We start from the raw sequence: 13,325 nt of genomic DNA on the forward strand, positions 1-13,325 counted from the left end.
AGGATTGCGAATTTAAATTAGGCTATGACAAATGAAAAAGAATGTTCAATTCAGCGCGTGCTACAATAACAAAAAAGTCTGCGAATTGGATTGCACATTTGTCATAATCGGCATCTCATCCGTGTAACCGAAAGTCTTATCACGTGTTTGTAATTCTTTAAATTAAACGTTATGCACATTAATTTATTGGAATGATGCAAAATGAAATTGAATTATTGCAAAAATATAACCAGGACATAAGTTTCTCAAAATCAGCGCCAAATTGAATTTAAATGCACATTTTCCAAAATTGTCCGAAAAACAAATATTTTACTAAATGCTATAATACGGCGACAGATTTTGCTGACTCCGTCCACAATAGGGCGACATACCTTATTAAGGCGACAAATAACTGTTGCCCTTTGTGAAAACGTCTCTTAGGACAAGGAATTTTGTCGTCGCAAACTATCTAGATCGATTCCTTGTGGTCTCATTAGTAAACATACCGAATTTCGATAAAATATATAAAAAGGATAAGGTAAACTTGGGTTAGGTGACAGTTTAGGTTTGTGCACAAGTCTATGGGAAAGTCGCCCTATTGTAGAAAAAAGAGTTATTATAAATATGGATTGATTACAAAGTGCACAATTATGTCCCAATGCCACTCCACTAGTAGCGAAACGTCTGTTTGTCCGATGCAAAACGGTTTTCAAACCGTTGATGTTCAATTACGAAATCAGTATTCATCATTTGGTAACTTTGTGAATCCTTTTTGACACTCATTATACTAGTTAAGTTTTAATGGCAAAAGGGAACGAACTAATTATTTTGCGGGAACAAATGAATTATTTCGAATGAACGATATAATATTTCGAAGTAACGAAATGATTTCGAGGGATCGAAATATTTTTCGAGGGAAACAAATATTATTTCGAGGGAACGAAATATATTTCGAGGGAACGAAATAATGTTTCGAGGGAACGAAATTATTTTGAGGTAGCGAAGTAATTTTTCGAGGGAACGAAAGAATATTTCGAAGGAACGAAAGAATATTTCGAGGGACAAAAATTTAAAAAAACGTCATCATGCCTGTCCATTTAGGGGCTCCGTACTTTAGGAGCTCCGTAAGTTTGCGCTTGTAAGTTAACCCTACAAAAGGGCCGGGTTATTTTGACTATATCTCAGCTGGGGGGGGGGGGGATTCCGCCCCCCCCCCTCCGCCCAAAGATCTCGGCCATCGAGTGACAAAAACTTGTAAAACTCGGTTCATGCATAGAGCAACTCATTATAAACATACACAAGAAATGTCATGACTATAGGTCTAAAGGTATTGGAATTATGGCTAATTAATTATTCATTATTAATTATGTACGAATGGTAATTGTGCTCTGTGTACACGACGTATATGGGCCAGTTCGGTTTGCACGCCGCAACCCGTGGTCTGATATTTATGATTTTGGTATCAAAATATGTGCTAAGCTCGAGGCTAAAAAGTGAAGAAAAAAAAAACAGCTCAGGTCGCGAAAAAAAAAATTACGGCTATCGCGGCAAAAAAGATAATCCTAGGTAGTTTGATTATAACCATTTGATCACCATTGATTGTTTTCACGAATAAAAACCGTTGGAAAAAAATCAAAAAATAAGAAGTCTTTAAAAAACAAATATCATTGAAACCCCCGCCCCTTTTTGTTTCCCGTGGAGAAAAAAGTGCGACAAATATAATTCATTCAAATTCCATGCATTATTATTCTTATGGTAATTGTGAATTAGACTGGAATATTGCAGTAAACATTGCTATTTTCGTGATTGTTTGAGTGTTTTTTTAAGAAAAACTCTCAGCTTTAATCTGGCACCGGAAACATTAAAAACCACGGATCTTTTTTTTTCAAAGGGTTGCATTTTTTGGGTCACCCCGTACAGTTCACCGAGAGCTTGTTTCCCTTTAAAACTATAATCACACGTCCGACATTTTGTTTTACCTGTTTCATTTTTTTTTCGAGAGGAGATCCGACGACTCTTTGTTGATATCAGACGACTGTTTATTGTACGCTGAATACATACATAAAACAGTAACCGTGTTACTCGGGGTACGGAAATCACTCCGTGCACATTACTTCGTGTTTTTTTTTGAAAGGCTAGTTACATAAAACATTTTATCCATTCCAAACTTGTCCTTTCATTTTGAAATACAGGGTGTTTCAATAAAAAGGAAACCCAACTTTGAAGAACCAGTATGGACAGACTACAAATGTTTACTGGCTATAAAACTGGTATCATCTAAAAGCGTAATCTTTATGATTTTCAATGAAAACTTGTTTACATTTTCAGGGTCATGCATCACTGAGCGCCATTGTCATGAGATTTCGATGCAAAATTGCAGTTGGTTCACTTTCATGTCAAACACAATAGGCAGCTAGTGTGCATGAGAATAAGTATTCAAAAGGAAGACACGAGTTCATAGCTAGAAACCGAAAAAAAAAACAAGTCAGGTTTGTTTGAAAACTGGATTTCATTATTTATCATGAATTTCTCGGTTTCAAACATAATCAAAAACTTTTCAAGTAAAAAAAAACAAAAACAAATTGAAACACTATGCCCTTGAACATTCAAGACAAAGAACACAAGATCTGAAAAAAAATAAATACTATGAAGGCACGGATTTTTTTTTCTTGACTGACTTTTCCCTTCACGCTTTACGTCGTTCCACGTGTCCACCTCCTCTCTCCAAGCAAAGCTCACACCTTCTCTGCACGGCATTAACTGTTCGCCTTACAGCAGCAGGATCCTCCTTGAAAAGAATCCACCTCCAGGTTAATTATGTCTCTCAGATCTTGAATGCTCTGCAGTGGGCTGACGAACATCTTACTCTTCAGATGACACACCAAAGGTCCTTGTGAGGTCTGGTGAGCGGGGAGGCCATTCAACTGGGTGATTCACAGCAATCACTCGCTCATGAAAGAGTTCGTGCAAACGATTTCGAACATAACATTTGACACAACCTGAAAATTGGCGTGAACCGTGGAAAAAATACATTTAATATGATTTAAATGAAATAGGCCTAAGCGTTTCAATTACGAGCAATTCATTCCGAATTTTAGTCTCTTTTGACACTCTTTGTTAAGATGATAACTCAAGAAAAACATATTGCATTGGTTTGACATTGCGAATGACTATTAACCATAACATTTGACACAACACGTTTGAAAATTGATGTGAACCGTGGAAGAATACATTTAATATAATTAAAGGAAAGAAGTGCTAAGAATTACGAAAAATTCATTTCTACAAGAGGGCGCCCTACACAACCGCTGGTCAGCACCGTAAACACTATTAAACAAAAATACAACACTCTAAGTTTGTTGAGACGATAACTCAAGCACAACATATCACATTGGATTGAAATTGCGAACGATTATTTACCATAACATTTGTCACAACCCGTTTGAAAATTGACGTGAACCGTGCAAGAATACATTTAATATGATTTAAAGAAAACCGAACCCCTTCTCAAGTTTTCAGCCCCATTTTGTTATGGTCAAGGAACTGCTCCCGAAATATTTGAGTACGTAGCTGCAATCTAGAATACATTAGTCAATTTTGTTGAGGTCTAGTGCCGAGATCCTGATACGTCCAAAGCACTCAAACATTGCTGTTAGACGGCTTGTAAAATCAGTCTTCGTAGAAAATAAATAACTTTTGTGTGAAAAGATTTACACGTGAATTTGTGCGTTCAGTACAGCATTGCCCTGTTCCAATCAGACCTAGGCCTATTATAAAGCGTACTTTAAATACAGCGTGTCCCAACAAACATTGTGCATGGAGAAGTCTCTGATTTGCTCAATAGATTTGTTTATAGTTGTTGCGAATTTCAAGAAAAGTCATTGATGTAAACCAGAGATATCGTTTATTTTGTAAGGCTATGCTATTTAGTCCTGCACAATTAGAATCGTGTTGTTAAGGGAGAATTTGTGAGCGGGCAAGTTGGTCCGGGAGCAAGTTGGCTAGGAGCGACATTGCTAGGGGAAAAGTTGACGAGGAGATTGAGTTGGTGGGGGCAAGTTACCCGTGGGAGTGAATATGCACTATGCAGTGAACAAGCCACGTTATGAAAATGTATCTCGTTAATGGTAAATGCATGGCAGTATAACATCCTGACTTCAATAGTTATCTCTTTATCGCCCAATTATATCCATCACCCTTTTCAGCTACTTCATTCAGAGTGCCGAAATGTTTGAGGAATTCAAGTATTTCAAAATTATGGTTACCTACATTACGGGTTAATAATAGATATTAGAATCACTTAATATTTATAAAATGTTTCATTGTTTTGCTAGATTGGTTGAGTATCATTGTCTGACGTCTGACTTCAATCACAAAGATGCAGCGAGACAGACTTGGTCAGCGGGGTGGAGCTAGGATCACGGCCGAGGAGTACAACCACTCACTCAGCAAACTCGTCAGCACGAAGAGGAGGGTTAAGCCAAGTCGTAAGGCGGCATTCATGGCCGCCTTTCCAGTCAAAGCCTCGCCAAGACTCCATCCTGATGAAGAGGGAGCATCCGTCCTGCCACTGAAAGAGGCGTCAATAACTGACTCAGGACACAGCACAACTCCGAACACAAACGAAACAACCAGCAATCCTGAAGTGAATAGGTATAACGAAGAAATTGCTCTCGACATCTCAATGGACCAAATTTTCCCGAAATCCCCATCATATATCAGGCCTGCGGGATTGTAGTTTTCTTATTTCTTTGTCGTACCAACAGTTGTGGTTTTCAGCTTGATATAGAGCATAAACCAACCAAACATTCTTAACTGCAATGTTCATCAATCCATTATTAATAAAAAGGTCTTCGCTTCTTCATTTATATCTTCATTTCAAAATGTGTTTGGTTTACCAGTTCCAAACAGTTTCAATCCGTGTATAAACCAACTGCAAGTTTAAATGCACTAAAAAAAAAAAAAAAAAAAACACACACACCCACACACACAAACAAACAAACACACCCATTCTGGAATTTGTATTCCTGTGGAGACATTTCTTTGTTCTCGTGTAGTAAAGTTTTCGAGTTTGAAATTAAAGTTTCAAAATGCTCTTATTTTAACCAGAATTAATTTCCTGGGCTGAAATTTGGACTAAATATCCCTTTTCTAAAACTCTTCCATTTGCGACGGATCAACCTACCTTGGAAATTCCTAGTTTTTGAGTAAAATCCATATATCTATTTCGTGAAATTCTTGTGGAGACGTATTCATCTATAGAAATGTTCTCCTGGAGACGTATACAATCTTTTGTTCCCTATTGTGTTCATGTCTCCGTAAGGTAGTAAATTCCAGCACATGGGTACTCGGATTATGTTGTTCAGAATTCTTGTGAATTAATCTTTATCCCTCAACCCCGTCCATGTCATGTCATACATGAATAAACAACCTTTGTTATTGGAGCCTTGGGAGGTGAATATCTGACATCGTTTCCTTTTACACAAAACGTGGAAGGAAAAATGGAATACCAACTAAAACAAAAGTTAGCTAAAAATACTTATTGTCTGAGTTTGGTTGCAGGAGGTTTTTATTGTGTTTCTAAATTGCAGGCCCGTTGGAGTGAGACATAAATTGCAGATTTTTGTCCAAGGTCTCCTCGTACCAAAGACATTATGCCTGCAGCTGGATCCAGAGACATCCGTATCAGCTTTAAAGGCACACATTCAAGCTGAGAGTGGTATCCAGCCCCAAGATCAACACCTTTACATCGGGAGAAACTTTCAGGTGCTGCTTCTTTTATTACACTGACAAGAAATATTAATCCATGTCACATTTTAAACTTTATTTTATCTGAGCGTACAATGCAAATTCTAGTTTAATTTCTTCGACTTGTTTAAAATTGCATTTTTCTAGTTGTAAACTGAGAAAAGAAGGCGTGATAAAAATGTAATGTATTTTCCTAGAGTGTATTTTTGCCCCTAACGTTTAATACGTAATAATTGTAACAGGAATTTGTAAAACAAAACAAGTATTGGTAAACTTCTTGCAAGAACTTGTAAAAGACCCCTCCCGTACAAAAAAAAAACCCATTTGGATATAATCATGTCAATCGAACGAGTAAGCAGGTTGCCACGTTCTTTTTTTCTCCAGAAATGTCTTAAAATTTCATTAAAATTATAATTGGTTTGCAGCTTTGTGACCTTCTCTCCATTCGCGACCATGGGATACAACAAGACCAGAACATCAAGCTTCGCACAGGCGGCTTGCTGGGCGGTGGACCATTAGGTAACTATATCAGGGCATGATGAGGGTGTCTCCAAATCATTTAAGAGAACTAGTGTACTTTTAGTGGTGCGGCATAGTCCCAATATGCTAAAGGATTGTGCAAGTTGTGATAAAAACCTGAAACTTTGCATGTTGGTTCTTAATGCCATAAATTATTTTTTTCAGATATAGAGGCATTTCATATTTGACCTCTGGTGACCTTCAGAGGTCAATGAACTTTTCATACTTTTCATACCCTATTCATACTGTTTGTTCACCAAAGTGTATGTCATAGGTCTTCGTACAATGGAAATAATGATCAGATGTGGGAACAATTCATATCTGACCTCTAGTAACCTATGAGAGGTCAATGACCTTTGTAAACCTGTTTATAGCCATTTGTAAGATTTATTCTTTTAACCCCACATTTTTTACACGTTTCATGTCTGAATGAAAGGTGTTCATGCTTTAAAGAGAATATTCATATATGGATCATTTCATATTCAACCTTTGGTGACTTTATGAGAGGTCATGACCTTTGTAAAACAATAGCCTTGATAAGATGAACACAATTGTAAATGCTACTTTTTCATGACCCATGTTTAAAGCTTGACTCTTTATGCCATGAAAAGGATTGTCAAATGTGGGGACATCATATTTGGCGTAGTGATAACTTTGAAGAGGTCAATGAACTTTGTATATCTTAGTAACCGTTATTTATAATTTTTATTCGTCAAAACGCCATGATTTTGTGACCCAATCCTCAACAGTGCCAAAGAATGGTATTGCACCTATAAGTATACAATCATGTTATGAATTCAGATCCCAAAACAATTTCGAGGTGACCTCTGACCTCGTTTCTCCTTGTTTTATTGGCGGACGCAATATAATGAGATTGGAATAGAAATCTGTGGGTATGTTTTGTAATGGACAATGTATTTATAAGCAATATTCACTCTTGCGTACATATTTCACCCTGCTGTATCCAGATGGACTTGAATAGCCACCTTTTTAACCTGTTTACCAAGCCCAATGGTCCCCCAATGGATAGAGAGTGATGCTTGTCCGATGGTTACCGCTTATATTCCTTTGCGTTTGCGTCTCCCCTTATAAAAAGGAAAATTAAGATCAAAGGTCATGCAAAAAAAAAATATATATTTGGGGTCTGACTTCATGACATGTTGTAGAATAAATGTTAAAAATTACTTCCTTTTGCTCTGAATAGACTTCAGTCATGAAAAAAATGGCATTTGGAATATTAAACATGATGAATAACGGCAATCAGAGTACACAAAGTTTATTGACCTCGCAAAAGTCCTTTAGAGGTCAAATATGAAAGAATATATATATATATCATGGCAAGAATACCCATAATATAGATATGGGAAAAAAGTGGTGTTTTAAACAGTAAATCCTCTTATTATCTATAAATAGGAAACGCAAAGCTCATTGACCCCTTGAAGGCCATCAGAGGTCAGATATGAGATTCCCTACATATGAAATTCTTTTCAAAGCATGAGGAACCTAACTTCATGACTTGGGCCTTGAAAAATTGGGGTTTAAAGGGTTTTTGCATTTGGTCGTTATTTACATTGTATTAAGACTGTACATAGACGCAGGCCTTAGGAAAGTAATGTTTTCAAGAACAATAGATATAAATTGAATATTCAAAGGTCATCAGGGGTTAGATATGAAATGTCTCCATATCTTATTTTTTTGTCATGGTATGAAGACCTCAAATGCTAAGTTTCGTGCTTTTATCACAAAATGCACAATTCTGTCCCTATGCCGCACCACTATTTAATTTATATGCCTAAAAAAGGGCATTATATCCATTAAAATGATGAGCACCAGACTACATTTTACATGTGTATTTGCTGTAAGTCCAACTAATGTTTTGATCAGGCAGTCAATACGATGAGACTCTGATCTTGTTTAACTTCGCCGCTGAGTTAATAGTTGCTAACATTTGTTTGAAGCCTCTAGAGCGTGCCAGCCTGAGATGATTGATACAAACTGTGTTATATGACTATGCATTCCAGGAGAATACTTCTCCAAGTTATCACACAAGCTTGGACACTCATGGAAGCCGCTCGCCCGAAAATTGAGTTTCGATGAAGGAGAAATCTTCGCCTTCCAAGACAACGACAGGGGAAACTTACATGAACAAATCTTCCAGATGTTAGATGCTTGGTTGAAGAAGCAGGACATCCCCGCAGACGCCCCTGAAAAGCTGAGAGTCGCTCTGAAAGCTGTGGGCCGTGCTGACTTGGCATCACAAGTACAAGGTATAAAAGCTTATCAAAAAAGGTGAATGTACTCTTTCTTGGACAAGTTTTAGCTTTGTTAGGCTACTGCAAGTTCATGCCTCTTTTGTGATTGCAATATCAACTCACGGACACTCAATTCTCTGGATGTTTAATGTTGTGCATACCTTCTCTTCATAATGTTGCAACTGCTGACAAAAAAAACAGAACACACACGAAATGTAAGGGACCCATGCCATGAATTTGGAATGGACAAACAAAATTCAGTCAGCTTAACTATGAGTCCAACTACCATTATTACTATTCATCTACTTATTTTTGGTCACTCCCCACCCAACGGTCACACACCGAACTATGGACTACCCCCGGTTCCCGGATCCAATGCGGCCGATGAGTCTGAAATAAGACCATAACGCATTCCCGCCCACCCAAAGGAATTGACCTAATTTCCTAATGTCCAAACAATCCTTCCCATCCACGGATCAACAAACTATATTAGTCACCAAAACTTACAATTTATTTCCAACAAAACACTGATTGGAAATGAACCAATACGGAAACATTCAACCCGTGTACACACATATTTACGGGTATTGTCAGTCTATAAGAAAGAGCGTATCTGAATGGGATTCAGCCACCATTTTTCTTATCCCTGTTAGATACCTGGTGGAAGAAGCAGGACAACCCCGCAGACACAACTGAGAAGATGAGTGACGCTCTGAGAGAGGCGGGCCGAGCTGACTTGGCACCGCAAGTACAAGGTAAAAGCTAATCAACCGAAAAGGGCAATGCACCCTTTCTTCAAGTTTAGTTACTATACATCACTCTTTCACCTTTGAAGTCAACCTTGAGTAATACAGTAATGGATAACCTATCAAAAGCTTTGTTAGACTACTTACAGGTCATACTTATTTTGTGAAAAAAATTCAACTCAACGAAACTGAATTATCCAGGTAAGGGCTGCGGTGCATAATTTCTCTTCATAAAGTTGCAACTGCCGACAGACGATACAAATCACCCACCAGATTTAAGGGGCCCATGCCATGAATTTTACGGGAACACATTTTGTGTAACATTCTACTTCTCCTAAATGTACGATACTACTTGAGATCCCTTTTGCGGTCAATTTAATTAAAGTGCACTTCTTCCTGTGATGTAATTTAAGAGAAGATTGCTCATTCCCTTACTGTTATTTAATGAAACAATAATGAATCACAAAAAAAGATGGGAAAAGAAAAACAAAAGAAGAAAATTTACGACTTTTGGTGCTGAAATAGCTGTAACATCGAGTTTTTTCCCTGAAGTGACATTACGCTTTTGCTGATGAATACAAACATTCGCATTTAGCAAAAAAACAAAAACAAACAAACAAACAAGAAGGAACCAAATAGCCTGAAAATGGCCGAATACATGTATTAAACAAAATCAGGCTAAATGGGACACAATGAGCCTTGTGAAGGATTGCATTAAAGATATATTACTTGGCCTTTAAGGCAAAGTATAAATTATACCGTATGTCAACAACCTTTTGACTTTCATAGTAATGTGCGTACTAGGAAAATTCAGGGGCCGATTTTGGTGCGTTGCTAAACTAGTTAGTAGGAAAAAATGCGCTAAAGATGTTAGCGCATTAGTGCGCATCGTATGAAGTGCCGTATCAAATGGTTACGGTGTTCGGCTGTCGTGCCGTGGTACGTGGGTTCGAAACCTGACGAGGACCACGGTGCTTGTGTTTTGTGTAAGACACTTGTGGGAGCTTTCCTCCCAGAAGCATAAATGGGTACATGTGAAGGGTGCATACCTATGTTCCCTAATACCTATGTTCCTCAACCTTAACCCTAATTATAGCCCTAACCCTTACCCTAACCCTAACCCTAAGGATTTTGGGGAACAAAACGGTTTTTTGGGGAACATATAGGCACTGGGGAACTTGGGTATTGGGAAACATCGGGTAAATCCCCCTGTGGAGGTGTAGACCAGAATGTGCTGATCTCGAGCTTCTGCAAAAACTGATACCATGGTCTAATGAACAGGGGTAATAACGTGAAGTGCTTTGAGAATTTTGGTATAAAGCGCTACATAAGCTCCACATTATTATTGTTCTTATTAAGTAATTTTCATGGAGTAAATTTGACTACGATTCTAAGCACATGGAGGTTCGCATTTGTGTAACGTCACTGATCTAAGCATTTTCATTCTGAGGTTAGCATACCTTGTTTGCTGTAATTACTGCTTACAGTCTGTGGTAATGATGGAGGTTGTCTTTTTTAGCGTGTCTTTTAGTAATGCAAAGGAATTGGGCCCGTATTTTAAAAACTTACAGATCAATGTCTTTAGATATACGCTGATAGGTTATTTGATTGTTCCCCCAAATGACTTTGTTTTCTGCACAGATACTGCAGGGACTTATTTTGATGTTGAAGAGTGTGCAAGAGAACTAGCAGCGCATTACCTAGGGACGATGAAAGTGACGACACATCCCAAAGAGAAGCACATGGCTAGAGACATAGATGACATCTGCATCAACCTTCAGCTACTGCAAGAGACGAACGTGCCATCTCCTGTCTCCTCATCGGAGGCACATTTGCAGGCGGAAACTGGCAGTCAAGCGGAGTATCCGAAAGCTTCGATAAGAAGTACTCATGTTCCACCCAAATCACAACCTGATATGGACAAGGGTTTTCATTTTCAGAAAATTCCCCTTGATTCGTATACAGACATGCTTAAGCTCAAATCAAATCGAGTATTATCAAAGCTGAGGCGGGTTACGGAAAAACCACACTCCTTAAAAGGATTGCATACGATTGGGCTGATATGAAAACGGGGGATCAAACTGAAAACCAAGAACATCCTGAGCCCACATCGGTTCTGGGAAGGTACAAGCTTGTCTTTGTGGTCGAGGTCAATCAAATGGGTGAGAAATTTGACATCGTCGACGCCATTTTCTCTCAACTTCTCAACGACAGGAAACTGAAGGAGAAATTTAAAGACTTAGAAAAATACATACATGAGAACCCACACCGCGTATTAATTCTTTTGGATGGCGCAGATGAGGTTTCTCTGCAAAGAGTAAAGGATGCACAATGCAAGAACGGAATTGACTTGAACGATGTACTATCGTTCAAGTCACTCAAGTCGTGCAAGGTCGTAGTCACAAGCCGACAGAAGACGGCAAGTGAGTTGCTGAATATGCATGCACACTACACAAGAATTATCTCGGAAGGTTTTGACGAGAAAGACAGGGAAAAATACGTGAGGAAATACTTGGCAAATTTTGAACCAAATAATCAAAACAGCTTTCTTGAAAAGGTGAATGGATCTGAAACGCTTCGTAGTTTGGCGAGGATACCGTTATTTCTGTGGCTGTTGTGCGACACATGGGCATATAATCGGGAACTGCCTAATCAAATAACAAGCCTTTTTGGGGACAACATGCAGCTGCTTTTCCAGCATAAGGCCATTAAGAAAACAGACAAACAATTTTCTGACACCGAGACACATGTTTCCCAACTGGGTCGGGAAGCTCTTAAAGGTTTGTTAGACCCAAATGGGGAGAAACTTCATTTCATGAAAGATGAAATTGATCCGAAGGACCTAGAAATGTTTGAGGCTAGTAATGATGTTGGGTTGTTGTCCTTTCAAAGTCTTAGAACAGGATCTTACTTTTCGTTCCTGCACAAGACTTTCCAAGAGTATAGTGCGGCGGTATATCTGGTAGATTTGTTTGAGACCGACAGAAAAGCCTTTGACCGATACTTGTCTCGAATATTCCAAGGTGATGTGGAAAGCTTGGAATACGTTTTGCGGTTTTTGCTGTGGGCTGAAAACAAATGCCGCCCAGGAGATTCTGAGATTAATGGCAGAACTCTTGAAGCAAAATAAACTGAACAAGTCCTTGCATAGAATTTCGATGTTACTCCTATCTGAAGCTCAGTCAGAATCTCTCATCAAGGAATTTCTTGAGACTGTAAAGATTGAGTTTCCATATGAACTCCAAGGTGAAGTTCTCGTGGCTGTGCATTATTTCTTTCAAGTCGGGTCCCAACATACAACTCTGCACAAAGAAGACATACAAGAAATTAACGCTATATGTCGAGGTCTTGCTGACTTGAGACTTTTAGAGGACATAATGACACACATACAATGTAAGCTATCGCTAAACCTTGTACTTGTAGCATCACTGGGATAAGTTTGTGGATAACTCAACGGGATTTGAAATATCTCAAGTCTTTTTGAGGTACACAACTGCGACTGGAACCTTGTGAAACTTTTCAACGTGTTATAAAAACCAATACACAAAGAGTTGAAATTGGTGGCATCAATTTGCATGATACATTATCTGCACAAAACATGAAACAACTACCATCGCTGAAAGATTTAGTCTCCCTGAGTGTGGTCTAACAAACAGTGATATTGAACCAATTTTTTTTCTCTCTCTTTCATCAGCAGGCAGCATAAAGAAACTTGTTCTCCAAGGAATGATTACACAGTTTGCAGCCAGTCAGAATCGCTAGTGTCCCTTCCCTTGAAGAATTACATCTACGTGACAGTAGTCTGACAAAGAGTGATATTGAGTCAGTTTTTTCTCTTCTTTCATCAGCAAGCAGCATAAAGGACTTGTTTTTGCGTGAAAACTTTGCACGGTTTGCAGCCTTTCACATCGCTAGTGTCCCTTCCCTTGAGGAATGCACCTGTATGAAAGATCTCACAGAAGTGGCATTGAGCCCCTTTTCTCTCTTCTTCATCAGCAGGTACATAGAAATGTGTTCTGCTTGGAACAATTTGCACGTTTTGCAGCCTGTCACGATCGCGAGTGTCCCTTCCCTTGAGGAA

General features: G+C 38.5%; 1 protein-coding gene across 1 annotated transcript in view; it reads left to right on the top strand.

Annotated features, from left to right (window-relative positions):
• Nucleotides 1-4,318: 4,318 nt before the first annotated feature.
• LOC119725389 overlaps nucleotides 4,319-13,325 on the top strand; it is a 34,742-nt gene continuing 25,735 nt past the window's right edge. Inside the window, exons 1-7 of the mRNA XM_038196827.1 lie at nucleotides 4,319-4,632; nucleotides 5,571-5,745; nucleotides 6,153-6,246; nucleotides 8,268-8,513; nucleotides 9,152-9,253; nucleotides 10,886-11,128; nucleotides 11,542-11,667. Of these exons, the coding sequence (XP_038052755.1) occupies nucleotides 4,358-4,632; nucleotides 5,571-5,745; nucleotides 6,153-6,246; nucleotides 8,268-8,513; nucleotides 9,152-9,253; nucleotides 10,886-11,128; nucleotides 11,542-11,667 (1,261 nt within the window). The 5' untranslated portion in view covers nucleotides 4,319-4,357. The remainder of the gene's footprint in view (nucleotides 4,633-5,570; nucleotides 5,746-6,152; nucleotides 6,247-8,267; nucleotides 8,514-9,151; nucleotides 9,254-10,885; nucleotides 11,129-11,541; nucleotides 11,668-13,325) is intronic.

Source organism: Patiria miniata, unplaced genomic scaffold (genome assembly GCF_015706575.1).
Source record: "Patiria miniata isolate m_02_andy unplaced genomic scaffold, ASM1570657v1 HiC_scaffold_1, whole genome shotgun sequence".
NCBI classification, from domain to species: domain Eukaryota; kingdom Metazoa; phylum Echinodermata; class Asteroidea; order Valvatida; family Asterinidae; genus Patiria; species Patiria miniata.